The following is a 16,850-nucleotide window of genomic DNA, read 5'->3' on the forward strand; positions in this document are numbered from 1 at the left end:
ACACACACACACACACACACACACACACACACACACACACACACACACACACACACACACACACACACAAAAATATTTTTCCAGCTTGATTTACATTTTGCCTTACACATTTTTTTTTTTTAATTATTTAAAAAGTGATGAGTCCCCATATTAAATACTTTGTGGGGAAATATTTCCCCATTCTTCTTTGCAGAACGTTTCCGAGTTCAGTCAAGTCCGTGTGGTGAGCGGTGGCTATATGCTCCTTTGTTCCATTTGAATTGGGATGCATCTGCATCATCAGATATGTGCAAAAACTTTACTCAGTCATTCATATCTGTAATATCTGAATTTTTGATGAACTTTTGCATTTTAAAACACCTTCCATAATCATGGGTTACTGTGACCAAGTGCATCTAAATAAAGACGGTAACAACATGCAAGAAGGGGGATATTTTCTGTAAACACTGTGGGTTGATGGATAAACTTCAAACTTATCTCAGTCACACAAAATCTAAACTGTCATGATTCGGTCAAACAATGGCAAAACTGTTCATCAAATTTGTACTAGATTTTTATTTTTTTTTTCTCGATCATTTGACAACTTTCAATAAATCCAACAGCACTGTCCTGAATTAGCAAACATGAATACTGGACTATAAACTGTCAGCAAAGTCACACAAAATGAAATGCACATTTCAAGTGATTGCTATCCAGTGTTTTCTGAAACTTTAACACATCACAGAACCAAACTTTACTCCCTCTATTACATAATACTGTTCTTTTGGGTTATAAAAATAGTTTAATAGAATATATGCCTACTTGTGCTAAGAAACGACTCCTGCCGATCACACTGCTTTATTGCCATACAACACACAAAGGGGGGGGGATAAAACTGGTGTAATTGTGACAATATTATAGCCTTTTAAAGTACCATTTAAAGAAAAAAAATTCTGAAAAGTGCAACACATAAAAAGGTATAGTCATATTAGACCATGTAAAAGGTGCAAATTGTATTGAATTTGTCTGTTTGAGATGGAGGGCTTACATCGCACATGTCACACGAGAAGTTTGAATGGAGAACACAAAGGAAAACAGTGGTAATCAAAATCATTGAGTCCACCGCGATTAGCGAACAGAAAAGAAACAAAACTGAATGTCTTTGGAGAGAAATGTTATCTAAATGATACATTTAAAGAGTTAAAAGTATAGTTTGACACCAGGGGAAATGTGATTATTTACTTTCTGAAGGAGAGTTACATAAGAGGAAGGATAGCGCTCTCATCTTCACAGTAAATATGAAGCTCTCTGCATTTTTTGTTGCTTAGCAACCATCTGAGATTCCAGGAGGTTACTGGTTCGAGTCAAGAAATAGTACATCACCTCCTGTAAGATGCCAAACTGGCACTTCAGTTTTTGTACGAATTACACAATCAAACACTTGTTAAGTGGTGAGCTTCAGGTGCTGGTAGATGGATTGTGTTACCTCTGGAGAGAGTCACGGTATTGGTCGCATATTTAACTGGCAAATAAGAGAGGGGATTGATCTTATCTAACTCTCCTATAGAAGCAAATTTCCAAAACGTTGATCTCCATCTTAATTTTCCATTTCATGTGTACCATGTAGTGACCCTGGCAAAAAGAATATGACATCTAGGTCTGCAACAATTATTTTCATTATTGATTAATCAGATGATTTTTTTCTAGATTCATCGATTAATTCCTTGGTCTTTAAAATGTCAGAAAATATTGACCATCACAGTTTCATGTAAGTTAATGTCTTTTTTATCAGTCCAAAACCCAAAGATATCCAGTTTAATATGATGTAAAACAGAGAAAAGCCAGAAATATCAGCACTTTCTGACATTTTTACATGGAAAAGGACTTCAAGGATTAATCGATTACCAAAATAGTTTAGTTTTCTGTTGATCGACTAACAGATTAGTTGACTAATTGTCGCAGCTCTAATATCAACTTACTCCATAATAATAATGAAAATCCTTCTCGTCTGAGAAGATAAAAGTCTTTGTTCATGCGTGCATCATACTAGCAAGGAATGACAGAAATATTTTTTTGATCTTTTATAAGTTGTCTTTTAAAAGTATTGCTGTGTATGCAATTTAATTCTGGGTAGAGACAAGAAATCGCAACATAAGCATCGGATCTAACATTTTAAAGCTGAAACTATTCATCCCATTCATCACAAACACTCTAAGGCTGATTCACCTCTCTGTTCAGGACTCAACATTGCTCCAGTCCTGCAGCAGTATGCTAAAACGCACACTGTTCAGGCCAACCAATAGGCTTTATACTGTTATACGATCATGCACATTCCTTTTAAACTAGTCAGAAGTAAAAGCAGTGCCGCTGGTCTCTGCACATCTCCTGGCTTTATGTTAATATGTACATCTGAAAGCAGTGTCCCCTACGATGTGAGAAGTCTTTGTCTATATGCAGTTACTGTACAACTGGAAAACCTCTCACAAGTCCAAATGGAAAGATACAGCCAGGCAAATATTACAATGCATGACTGACTCCGCAGTCCAAGCTCTGAAACTTCAGATGGACTTTTCTTTTTCATCCCAGATAGCATACCTGCAAAATACTGACAGTCTCGTGCTACTGTTTTATGGCTACTTTGTTTATAGTCAAAAGGCATTTATACTTGAAGTGCAATTAAAGCTGTAGGTACGCTGAGGAGATAGATAGTACCACTGCAGCTCTTAGGAAGACAGAGTCTGCTGATATATAAACTAGATGATGGCACTGCCCTGTTAATGGAATGAATGGACGAAACCTCAGTTTATCCAACCAGTCAAAAATCACACAGCAACAAAATAAAGGGATGAGGCAAAGTCCAACAAACCAAAACAACTCGAGGCCTTGTGGAGTCGGGGCTGGCAACAGAGCATCCAGTGTTTAAAAACTGGCAGGGGCTTCATCGATCCAGCCTTTTTTTTTTCTTTTTTACGGTCTTAAACATTATTACAACCACAGCATAGAGTGTGAAACCAAAAGGTTAAAGAGAATTATCTAATAAATCAAAAATAAAACATGATAGAGGGCAGCCATTTTCATTCACTGGATGAACACTAAAGTTTTACAACTGGAGAAATCAAAGACTGATATACAAAAGAACAAGTAGAAAGGCAAGGCAATCTCATGTATGGCCATTTTAGTCAAAATATTTACCTCACAACCATTATCTACAGTTTGCATTTGGCCATTTGTACACAGTGGTTCCATTACAAACACTCCATTATTTTTTCATGAATCTGTAGAAATTAGCTTATTTACAAGTATGTACAACCACCCTTTATAGCTCTTTCCGTCTCCCAGAGGACCCAATCCACTTAAAGCAGGATACCTGAGTTTTCAATTGAATGTTTCAACCCACTCGTCACTCTTCACCGCACATTTCAAAGGATATCTCACACAGCCACGCACACATGCACACAATTAAAGAAGCAAGGTGCTTTCTCCAAAAGGATGCAGAGTTCAAACCTTTGTGAAAAAGCTACAAACTCACGAAAACCAATAACTCAAGAGTCCTTGCAGAAAGATAGCTGACTCCACCATTCAAATAAAAACAGTTGTGAAGGAGGTATTGAGAAGGGACATCTTACAGCAGGTGGCATTCATGGTGGCAGCTGAGTGGCTGACCACTGACTGTCCTGAATAGGACCCTCTGGTGGTGTGTGAGCATATAAACAGACATTAAGTAGGCCAGGATTTGCTTCAGGCAAATGAGTGATGGAGACCTTCCTGGGAGACTTCATCCCGGCTGTGGAGGTCAGAGGAAAAGATCTGACTGCTGCCACCAGGGTGGAAAATTAGAGTAGAGCTGGATGTAGCTCCTCTCAATGACTGGAAGCTGTCTGTGGCACAGAAAACCTGACAAACATCATAAAGAAAAGCTTAATATCACCTGTCTTGAGTCACACTTGTCACTGCAATGTTCATTACACCCTAGCTAACTGTTGCATTGATGAAAATGGATAGCCACTTCAATATTCCTATATCCTGAACTGTGGACCAAAGTGTTGGATAGACTGTCACAGCCATCCTCAGATACTCCTAATGATCCCATTACATGGACACAAATATACACACATCACAGTGAGGAAGTAAATATGCATGACTTTAACATGAAGTGATAATATGAACCCTGATTACCTCTGAAGTCTCTGCACTAGCTCAGCTACCAGGGAGTCACAGATCCCTGGGTGCGTTTCTTCTGCCAGGAAAATGGTCTCACGAAGCTCCTCTGCAGCCTCTGGCTTGCCATTACGCGTCTCGCCCTTGTCTTTCAACTGCAACAGTGACATTATTTAGATTAAAGAATGTGGACTTCTTGAATATTTTTCTTGTACAGTAATGTCTGACGATATTAATACATCTTAACATTCAGTATTCATTCATTGGTACAGCAGCTTTGATAATTTGAATGATTCCAATCATTTTACAATGGTATTCTTTTAAAACATGCATGTGATGATTCCTTTAAGTTGGGGTAACTTGTTAGAGTCATTACCTCGGTAAACAATGGAGAAAAGATTGTTGATAAGCTTTGTGACAAAGGCCTCTTTGGACTCTCCTGTTCCTGGAAGAAAAGGACGATTTTAATGTTAAAAGGAAATCTGAGAGAGCTTTGACACAGAATCTATTACTTTCCCCCCCTAAAACAACATATGGTCTCACCTGTTTCCTTTCAATCTCAGCAGGCTGGGCTGCCCCATTCTGATACTTTTTGATGTCCTTCTCCCTGATGGTGTTGAAGATCCAGTCGTCATTGGCAGCATCATCCCCTCCAGAAGCCTGACCATTTGGCTCCCTACAGTGACACAGGATATAAGGATCTCAGCATTAGGATCACTCAGTAGGGATGTTGTGATATGAGATTTTGATATCACAATTACTGAGGAAATATTATATCAGGGAATTTATTATTCAATACTATGGAAAGGAAAATACACACAAGCATTCTTTTGGTCCTGCAAATAAAACATGTCAGATTCAGCAAATATTCATAGAACTGGAGTTACATACAACACGGTGTGAAGTACTCCAGCTGTGTTTAAACTGCTTTGGTCCAGCTTAGTAATGTTACATTCCACTTGAGCATAAAGGGGTGGATGATTATCAACTTACTGGTCATTTTGCTCCCATGCTGCCAATTTAGGCGCTTTTTTGGTGGATATATGGCTGGAATGTCAGCTCCCTCTGATATTTTTACAGTTATACTCAGCGCTTCAGGTGAGTGATACAACTCTCTCACGCAAAACAAACCGATTCACACACAAACAACGTGACTCGTGATATTAATTTTCACAGGGCAGCAATGCAGGAATAAGAACACCATAGATACTGTGGCTTCTACGATAGTTACGTTTAGTAAACCGTGACTTTATGAAACCGCGGTTAAGCAAAATCAGTTAATCCAGACATAGCTAGTTCTGCAGAAAACTTACTCATCAGAATCATCGGAGCTGGATTGATCCCGAGACTGCTCTGATTTCCACCTCTTGTATCTGTCAATCAGCTCTGTCAAATAGGACGTCTTTTTGGCATGCCTTACAATATACTTATGTTTTAACAGCTCTTTGGCAGTTGGCCTCTAAGGAAAACACAGAAAACAAACTTAACAGTGAATATTTAAAGAACACCGTGCACTAAAATCCATAACAGTACGAACAAGAGTTTTTAACTTACAAAGCTAGGCTCCTTATTTAAGCAGGCTTCAACAAATTCTTTAAGTGGTTTACTGTAGTTTCCTTCCAGTGTTGGTGGATTGTTCTTTGGGATGAGGAATAAAACCTTCATAGGATGCAGCTCAGAGTGGGGCGGCTCTCCTTTAGCCAGTTCTATTGCTGTTATTCCTAATGACCAGATGTCTGCCTAATAAAACAAAGACATTTGGGACAGAAAAGATCATCTTAATAAAGCAGCAGAATGTCACACACTTCTCCACAAATACACACAATGACACAGTGCTGTGTGACAAGACATCTAAACTGGCTGACTTAAGCAGCATGAGTGTATTTAAGGAAGCCAACTGAAGACTGTGACATAGTGGTTGTGTTGACAAGCCGCACTGACTCATTGTGGTTATTCCAAAAATATGTATTTGGTCATTTCTAGTCCAGAAAAACAGTCTTTAAAAGTGCTTAAAAGCTAGCACACATCTGTCAACAGAGCAATGAAAACAAGGCTTAAATGTACAAATCCTTGTGGAAAATGTTCTTCACCACCATTTTATCTGTTGACTCATGATATTGGTGCCAAAGCAGATATGAAACCCGTCACTGTGTTGATCTCAATAGTACAAACACGCAGACTTTGACATTTAAATAAGCCTGTTATATTTAACGTTATGCTCTCGCTGTCCTCTCTCGCCTTCTTGAATGGGTGTGGCCGGACTCCCCACTGGCCTACAGGTTAACTAGTCCAATAGATAAACTCTCACTACTCCAGATGATAAGTCCAACCAAGCTAATGTGTAAAAGCTACAATAAGCTGATGTGATCCAGCTATCAAACTCATTGACTCTATGCTGCAGTGTCTTGCAATGGCACAACAACTCTTTTGGTACAAAATGCCTGCCAAAATACGTTATTATATTTAAAAATATGGCCATCATCCATTCAATGTTGTCAATTAAAGCATTCTCTCCCAAAAAAAGTTTATTTCTTTGGGATTCTGACTATAATACAAATTTAGATCGTTCTGACCTTTGAATCGTAGGCTGATTGCTTTATGACTTCAGGTGCCATCCAGAAAGGAGTACCAACAAATGTGTTCCTTTTTATCTGGGTGTCTGTCAGCTGACCCGCCACTCCAAAGTCTGCCAGCTTCACATCGCCTTGTTCTGACAGCAACACATTGGCAGCTGAAAGGCAAGATGACAAAAATATCAGGTGCTTCAAAAATTGACATGGATACATTATTCAATGCTTAAATGGACATTCAGTAGTTAAAAAAGATACAGACAATGCTATTTGTCTCAACCACTTAAGTTATGTGAAAATCTCTATTGGTAAAACCGGATTACTTGGTCCAGGTTTATAAAAGCTTTTTTTTCAGTGTTTTGCATTTGCATGAAAAAGGCCCATGAAAGACCCACACAAGTCTTTTTAGAGAAACATTACAGGAAAAAAAAATGTTTGCATTGTTCTATGAAGTGAAAATGACACAACAAAAATACATTTTCATTGAAATATCCAGGCTATTTCTATGCACGGTAATGGTGTAAGTGTTTATTTGCATATAGAGTGGGGAAGTGAAACCAGACCATGAGTCGTCATCCAAGACGCATGTGGAAACACATTCTGCTGTCAGGTGTGAACAGGCATACTGAGAGCTGTCCACTGTGATCTGATCACTCAGGACGGAGGTTAATACCAGGTGAAAACAGACTTGAAGACTTTACAGATCTCAAGTGACTTTACATCCAAGGGTGAAATGCCACAGATTAAAGTGATCTGACAAATACACATTAAAACCCCACTTCAGCATGTTTAACAAGAAGATAGAGAACATGTTGTCAAGATTAAACTCTTCACAAAACTGTTGTTTAAACAAGGTGATAGTATGTACCCGTCTTACCTTTGATATCTCTGTGGATTTTCTTTTCAGAGTGCAGATACTCGAGCCCTTTCAGGATCTCTCTCAGAATTGTGGCAATCTGCGTTTCATCCAGGCAACCTGGCTCCAACTAGAAGAACAGATTAATTAGAGGACACAGGCGACTTTGATCTTAACTCTGAAAGATGGCACAGACGGTTTAAGGTAAGATCATATTCAAATGAGCCATTTAGTTTATTTTATTATATACTTACCAAATCCAAGGCTGATCCTCCACCCAAATACTCCATAATAATCCATAATTTTGTACCCTGAAAAATAAATCAGGAATTGAGTCAGATGTTGTTTAAAGTTTGGGTAGTTATCAGAAACAGGGTAACAGTTCATACACACTTTGTTAACTTAATACTTGCTGCAAGTAGATATAATATACATGTAGCAACACAGTGGACTGATTGTATGGTAAATAGATGAAACTGCACTGATATAAGCAAGTGGCCAGTCTAATGTGCTGTATGATCAGTCTGTTAGAGAAACCGACACCTGTGACACAATATGACATAAGGAGTCAGTTCACCATTGATCTGTGATTAACTGACATACTTACATGTTTACTGACTTAGATTTCTGCTATTATTTATACTAAAATATATAATTTATTCAATTTTAACATTTACAACACGACTTTCAGCCGCTGAGGACTACTACTTATCAATCTAAAACAATTTAATTAGAAAATCAGAGCTGCGTTAAAATATTTAAAACAAGAAAAGCCATTTTCAAGATGATCAAATCAACTCAGGACAATCAGAGAATCAGATCAAAATCTTAGGAAGAGGATATTGTACAACAGGAAAGATGTTTCCAAGTAGGCATAGCCTTGGGATGTTTACTGCTCTGCAGACTGACTTTAGTTGGACCGAAGCCTGTACTAAAACACCAGAAACATCTCAGCTGTCTGATCCACTAGTGCTCAGGAAACTTGGGCAGCACCTGTTTTCTGCACAGATGCAATATTTCCATATGAATAAACATAATCTGTGAAAGTATTTAAGCCAGTCACTACAACTACAGATCTGTGGCTGTATGAGATCCGAGCGTGTATGTTGAGATTCACAGGTGCACAAAATTCCTCAGTCAGTCTTTTCTGACTAAGTCTTGGAACTACAATTCCCATAATGCTTTGGGGGATGTAAACAGGAAATATAATGCTGTCACAGATTCAGTGAAGTATACTGTGGGTCCCCACCTTTTCTAGCCTATGTTTGTTTACTTTTTGGCAACATTAAAAATATCAAAAATGAGCTATTAGCAGTTCCTGATTGCTATGTACCCATAGATGTACAAACAACTATCACTTATTACCTTGGATTACTCTGATCCTGAAAATAAAACATTCAAAAATGTGATTATGTGATTTCTAAGGGGATTTATGGACAATTGCTTGCAGTGAACATTTGGTATAATGCTATCCTTGGACAGCAACAGTAACATTTAATCTAGAAATATGTGTATCACATCTGTGTCTACTGCCACTGCTACACACATACACACACAAATACAATGCTTACATAATTCACACAAATGAGCCTTAATTCTCTCCTTCAGCCAGCAGCATAACTTGAGCTAATGGACCACCACTTCTACTGCTGTTAAGTACCATAGTAAATGCTCTGAGAGGCACTCTAAGCACCATCACATGTACCACTGGAAATCTACTACAACTAAAGAGATGCTGGATTTCAGCTATAAGGATGTTTACATTCATATCAGATGAATATTGCAGAATCAGCAACCCTATAATTGTCATGCTGCACTTTTCTATGTATAAAAAAGGCTATAATTCCTACACTGTTCACCTAATGTGCACAAGAACACCCCAATATTGAAGCTGAAAGTTTGCATGTTGGCCCTCATACAAAGCAGAAAATAATAAAAAATATATCCAAACAAATACAGATTGCACTGTTAAAAGCCCTCAAGCTATATATTAGAGCAATGTCGGCCTATTTCGGGTCGTTCAAAAGCAATCTGTGCAATATCACAAAGGCAATACTCGTTCCATTGCATTATTTATTGACCTACATTTCATACACTTGCTTGCAGGAACACATTACTGACATATGTCAGGCATTGACTATTACAAATTGACAATGATATTCTTCCTGAGGTCGAAGCTTACCTTTAGGTAGGATCCATAATACTTGGTGATAAAGGGACTGTCACACTGGCTGAGAACTGTGATTTCCTGTTGAATGTCTTCGATTTCATCCTCTGCTTCTTCCAAATCAATAATTTTGATGGCCACAACTTTCTGAGTCCGACTGTCGATGCCTTTAAAAACTTCACCAAAAGAGCCTTTCCCTATCCTGTCCAACTTGGTAAAAAATTCCTCTGGATCAGCTCGGAAATTCTGTGTGATAGAAAGAAGGATGAAGAGAGAGTGAATAGAGTGCATCTTGTAACACAGAACCACATGCAAGTTTAACATAAAGGCACAGGAGTTAAAATGACATCTGTTGTTACACTGACCCACAGCTTAAGATACAAGTAACAACACTCAGGCAGTCTTGCAAACTTTGATGCATCTTTATTATTATGCATTTTTTTCTGGGATACCCACACACTCCAGTTAACAATTAAAGAGCTGGTAATCAGTGAACTTTGATTAATTATGATCAAGAAACCGATTTAAAAAGATCTTGCAACCTGAGCCTCACCATTAGGGCTACAACCAATGACAGGTTTTGTGATTAATCAAAAGCGGGAAAAAAAGATCCATCATAGATTCCCTGAGCCAATTGTGAAATCTAAAAATGTCTTGTTGGGTCTGACAAACAATCCAAAACCCAAGAACATTCATATTTATAAGCAGCAAATTCTCTTATTTAAGAACCTGGAATGGTTTGTTAGTTTTGCTTGAATGGTGATTCAAATGATTAATTAATTTTCAAAACAGATAAATCTGGCACATGCTAAAGTTCTGAAGGAGCACTGATGGGAGGGGGATATTTGTTGGGGTGTTGAGTTCAAATATAAACTATTTTTCTGCAGAATTGCAAATTCCATCTTTAAAGGGGCCATCCACACGAACACAGGTATTTTTGAGACCATGTGTTTATCTGCATGGTTTGGCCTTTCATCCACATGTAACCGCAGTTGTGGGCTCCTGAAATCAGAGTTCTTTGTAACCGGACTCCGGGGTGAACTTTTTCAAACTCTTAGAAAAGTCTATCAGAAAGAAGAGAAAACCTATTTTCATCAAGAAGCCTTATCTTTTCTCAATGAAGAAAAATTTAAAACAGTTCCGATAAAGCTTATTCTATTGCAGCATCTAAGCTAACCTCTTTGGGAGCCGCCATTGTTGTTTTGAACAAGCGGCCGCCTCTCGTGTTGTCACCCCATGTAAATAGCCTTTCTTTTAATTGTTTCCTTCAGTGCTCTATAGTGTCTGCGGTAAGAGGAGTGTCAATCTGGAATTGTAGTAGCAGGAAATTTTCGACAGGGTAACAGACAAACTTCATTCAAGCATCAGAATGCAAATGTGGATATGATTTAGTAAAGCCAATAATGATCAATTATGCCTTGATTGGCTGTGATAGCGATCTTGAGGATGAGCTTGGGACATTACTACATTACTCTACACAGCTCAGCTGCTTGGGCTAGATGGTATCTATCCTCGGCTGTTTCTCTACAATAATCAGGAGTTGTATACTAAGATATATTGCTGAAAAGCCAAAACAAATCAATTTTCACATTTTTGAGTAACTTAACTTAAGCAATGCGTGGAATAAAAGCTCATAATTCATAACAGCCACATAGCACATACAGCAACACAGAACAATATACGATATTATATAAGCCAAGACTTTCATTGCATACTTTGCTGACAAACTGATTTCAACCTCTGCATGTAGACCAATTTTTTTTTTGGTACCTTTTAGAAGACATTGTGTGGCTGTAAGTAACACTTAAATGACGCAACAACATAACACAGACTTGGGCTTAATGACCTCCACCACAGAGGCTAAAAAGAAACTGAAGGACTACACCCTAACTTATTGACTGAACTAAATGGCTTATTTCCCCATGGCACACCGGGGAGGGAATAATGGTCTTCGGGTTGGCCAGTCCAATTTCCCTTTTTGCACAGTAATCATTAGCCTACACCCATTCAAGTAGTGTTAACAGTGCCATCATCTCCATGACAAATATAATACAGAAATAAGTCTCTCCTGAAATGATAGTATCATACTGTATATTAGGAATATTATCAGAAAAAAAAAGATATTTTTGCAGTAGCATTAATAATGAAAAACTAAAGCAATTAAGCCCAATGCTTAATTTGCCAGGTAACCCAGCCATAAAACGAGGTGATCTCTTGTCTCACAGCATATTGCTTTATAGTCCCCCTAGAGAACAGTTTCCTGTTAAAGTGCTAATGCATGGTGGTCAAACCTACATGGAAGGGGAGATGAGCAGCTGCACTTTGAAAAATTGGCAAAGAGGTGGCTGCTGAATTTGATAGCAAAGGAGCCAGGGCGGTGCACAATAAAGCAAAGTAGAAACAACACAACCAAAACACTATCATAACAGTGGTGTGGTCAGTCATCCAGGTGAAAATTATAATGCCGAGGCTGACCTCTGTAAAAACAATGGGAGAAACAACAAGGGCGCTGCGACCACAGACTACACATGATGGGAATGTACTTGCCATATCCACAGTCAGCAGGTTTACTGCGACAACTAAAGCTGCCTGAACCTCGCTCTAAAAGCATGCGTTTGATGCTCCCCCGTCTGCACCACACAACTGTGTAGTCTAGTGTCATCCATGCACCACACCCTCGGAGATGAAGGCTCACTACCAGCCTTTCAATTGCTTGTCTGCATAGTAACCTGTGGACTCAGGTCCGTTTTCCCCCCTCTAACCCTGTATCCGTCTGAGCATATACTAATGAAGCCTCCATAATTTAAGAGAAAGAGTAATATTTTGTGCAGTCATTGGAATTAGCATGCATGTTTTGGTAATCCTACCCAAGGAGGTTGTCCTTCTTACATGGGCTGTAGTGTGGCCTACTTATCAAGTCTTCAAACAGGACATGTACTGGCTGCCAGCTAGTGGCGGGTTCTATTAAAGTAATTCAAGTTGAACATTAGACTATACAATACAATTACATTACAAGAACTGCAACTACTTTCTTGTGATACTAAACTGAATATCTTAAGATTCTGAATAAGTCATTTGATGTCATTAGTAGATTTACTAGTCACTTAATAGTCACTTAATAGATTAGTGGATGATAAATAATTAAACGGCAACTATAACTTAATTTGTTTAATATGTCCAAACTTTCTCTGGTTCCAGCTTCTCAAATCTGAAGACTTACTTCTTTTCTCTGTTTCATATCATTGTAAACTAAATATATTTAGGCTCTTTACTGTTTGCCGGACAAAAACAATATATCACCTTAGGTTTGTCTTGGGAAAATTCAGATATTTCAGTGTTTTCTGACATTTCATAGAACTATATAATTGCCAAATAAATAATGAAGGGTATAATAATTAGTTGCAGCCTTAAATGACAAATGCTTGACTATTTTATGACATACAATTGATCAAAAGAATAAATGATTGAGAGTACTGATAATTTTGAAGCGAAAATACATTGGTCATGGAATTAATAGCAAGTTGGTTAAATCAACTTGTGCTGTAGGAGCCAGAATAAAATGGTGGCTGATGTTATATCTTCTAATAAATGTTTAGGGTTTAATAGCCCGTCAGTCATTCAGTATATACTTTAGATTTGACAACAAAAAGAAAAACAAGAAGTCATGCTTCTTATCACGTAGGAAGCAAATGCCATAATCGTGATAATGATGCAGTGTTCCAGTAGATAACGTTATTTACAGGCATCAAGCTCAACTTCCGAGAAGAAGGTACAAGGAAACGTTAAAGTAAAATGTCAGGTAGCTCTGGACCAAATGAACTTGCCTCTAAAAGTTGGCTGATAATGTTATACAGAGTTTCTACACCTTTTCCAAACTTCAAGGACTTTTCAAGCATTTCAAGGTGCATTTTCATGCTTCCTACACCTTACAGCTGTGGTAACAATACTTAGTATTCAGTATATTTATTATTGCACTTGTTCATCACATTAATTTAGATGTTTTTGCCCTATAAACAACCAACATGTTTTTTTTCAAATAGATTTTTAGATTAGAAAGACAAATAAAAGGAAATCCAACTCGACAAAAATATAATCACCAACTATTTTGATTACCTGTCAATCGTCAAAAGTCATTTTTCATGCAAAAAAAGTCCGAAAATGCTGTTTTCAGTCTGTCTCTCAGACATGGAGATATTTCCTCTGTGTTAAATGATATATACAGCCATCCTTTTCCATTGCAAGCACTTTAATCAAAACCTTGAAAACATCACACTAAAATTCAAGGATTTTCAAGGATTTCCAGCACCCGTACGAACCCTGGTAATAAGATATTACATATTCACCTGAACCCCCGGCAGTGCGCTTTGAAGAGGGGAAAGAGCCATGGCGTCAAATCAGCGAAGATGACACCTTTTCCTCGTCTTTTTTCTCCTTTTCCTTATCAGAGGTTAGTTTCCTCACCGACCCCTGGTTCTGGGTGAACCGGTCCAAACTATGTGGGTTAGTTAATGTATCAGACGGGGAGGTCAGCTTGACTTGTCGGCTTGTACTTTGAGCTGCCTGTCTTCTTCTCCTCACTCGCCTTCCGCAGTTAGCGATGGTTAGCTGTGCTAGCTACTTTAGCAGCTAGTTAGCAAACAGTTAGCTGAATAATTATATCTCTGTAGACCAGTGCGGTCTCTCAGCACGTGCTTGACAGTTTCCCCGATGATAACACAGAGGTCTGGGTTTCAAAAACAGCCGCACAGGGTACATAAATGCACACTCTTGTGTAGTTGTTTGACGCTTGTTGTTCTTATTCTCTCATCACTTTTCTCTGTCGTCCGGCGCCATCTTGGTTCATGTCATTTTCATTTTCCGGAGGACCAATCACAGTGAGGAAGGGTGGACAGTGCATGTGTCGTCATTCGTAAATCAAAAGGAGGAAGGAAGTTGACACAGGTGCCACTTTCACGTGCTTTGACCTGATATATTGGCGGTTTTATGCACCCCAGGTGACAAGGTTGATTTACGAACTGGGGCAAAGGAAGCACCTGTCCCTGCCTGGAACCCCCTGGAAGCCACAACTTCACTTAAAGGTTGAATAAGGACAAACACCATCATCTAGTGTCTCAAGATCGTAGTCGCAACAACAAAATATAATTCCACCATTCAGGTCGGTCAGACCCGGCCCAGTAGCCTACAGGAGACCAGGGAGAACATGCAAACTGTTTTTCTGGACATGTAGCCTAGCAACAAATTAAAAAACAAAATGTATTTTTAAGGCATAACCAAGAAATTATTTGAATACATTTCCTATGAAAAAAACTAACTTTGCCAATCCAATTTCTTTTGGAGAGAATAATTACCACAAACCAAGATAAAGTACCACAACACAACATAACAAAAAATGGGAAAAGATTTGCTCCAGTGAAGACTGGGATTATATACAGATATACATGTGCTCTACCAGACATTTGTACATTTACGCACATTTAATACTCTAAATGTACTGGTACTCTCAAATTTAATTTCATAAAGAGATTCTACCAATTTTATTTTATGTATTATGTTTTTTTCCTTTTGTTTCTTACTTTTTTTGTCTTTAATTATAAACTCTTTTTTTGTTTGAATGTTCTTTGTGCTGCCGATGTTGCTTGGCTTACCATTGTGCTATATTATGTGTTCTGGGTATACCATTCGCTTTAATTAAAAATTTAAAAATGTAAAAAAACAACAACAATAGAATTGACATAAAACAACATATCTCTCAATACACAAACTCCTATAGAAGTATTGGTCTGTAGGCCACATCTTAAAAATGTAGCCTACCATTAAAGCACAAAATCAATAAGCCTGAGTCTTTCTCAAAACAACAATCACATGGCTATATGTTCATTATGGTACCATTTATGTTAGATGTAAGAGATGGAGGGGCAAAATCAACAGTCCTCATTTGGTGCAAAAATGCATCTAGCTAAAGCAAATACTGTATGAGACTTATTTAGGCAAATCAACGGAATATCTTCAAACGTTACACTCTTTGTAGGAAATTCCCTCTGTGTTAACCCAGACAGCCTTTCACACAAAAGGGAATTTTGCACTAAGAAGTCTAAGAACTACAGAACAGACTTGTACTACTCGCGACTGCTGAAGTTTTATAACTTTGTTTAAACTTGCATTGTTTTCATGTCTCTTACATTTGAATAGCATTATAAAGTATCTCTTCCATGCAAGTATAGGGAATAAATACTGCAACCAAAAACAGTTTTACATGAGTATTTTTTACGACAAACTTTGTGAAATCATATTTTACTTAAAACTGTGCTCACATGAAAAGAAATAAAGCTGTATATGACCAAGTAACCCAAACTAATTGAGACACAGGAAACATGGGGTCAGTATTAAATTAGTTTAGTTTCTATCACAGAACCAGTTCTTGCTTGTCTAAATATGAGACTTTTTCATGGACAACATTAAAACATATTGCCTAACTTTCAAGGTATTAAGGTATTGAGCTGGTTCACTGTCACTGGGAAACTTCGTACAACAGAGCCATCATTTATGTCATCAAACATCAAAACGGCTGCCGTGCAAAAGGTCTATTAAATTGGTAAATAAAGTGTTGGTGCTATACATTATTTTAAGTTTTTAGTGCAACATTACAAAGACACCAATTATAAATCCTGGGGTCAAAAAGTCAACAATAACGCTGTCCCTCACTAAGTTTTTGGAACAAAAGCAATAGTGTACAGTAAATTGAGCACGCTCAACAGATGAAAAAGTGCAGTTGAAATATCCAGAAAAATCGGAATCTTGAGTTAAGATTATTTTGTCAAACTACAATTTCCAGGGTGAAGTATGAAACTTTAACACTCAAATAGGGAAAAACACTTCTTTTTAGCCAATTCTGGGGTTTCCAACTGCTCCGTTGATGGCCTGACGGCTGCAATGCATTCATTCTGTTAGGACACACACTAGCTTAACATATTTATTATACATAACAATACTATTCAGTCTTATATGGCTGTAAGGTTTAAAGCTGGATATTTAATATCAGGCTGGGAGAGAAGAATGACATGATCAGGGGATGTTTGGCAAAAGAGCTCGAGACAAGAATTGTCACTGGAAAAACACACAA

The 16,850-nt window shown here is 37.9% G+C and overlaps 1 protein-coding gene across 1 annotated transcript; it reads right to left on the reverse strand.

Moving 5' to 3' along the window:
- Positions 1–535: 535 nt before the first annotated feature.
- stk24a (serine/threonine kinase 24a) lies at positions 536–14,553 on the reverse strand. The gene is made up of 11 exons (XM_083922142.1): positions 14,074–14,553; positions 9,746–9,976; positions 7,818–7,874; positions 7,585–7,693; positions 6,711–6,868; positions 5,692–5,877; positions 5,451–5,596; positions 4,681–4,813; positions 4,514–4,582; positions 4,156–4,292; positions 536–3,873 (listed from the first exon to the last, which is right to left on the reverse strand). Exons 1-11 carry the CDS (start codon positions 14,113–14,115, stop codon positions 3,840–3,842), a joined length of 1,302 nt encoding a protein of 433 aa, XP_083778268.1. The 5' UTR covers positions 14,116–14,553; the 3' UTR covers positions 536–3,839.
- Positions 14,554–16,850: the final 2,297 nt, after the last annotated feature.

This window comes from Echiichthys vipera, assembly GCF_963691815.1.
Source record: "Echiichthys vipera genome assembly, chromosome: 10".
Lineage (NCBI taxonomy): Eukaryota > Metazoa > Chordata > Actinopteri > Perciformes > Trachinidae > Echiichthys > Echiichthys vipera.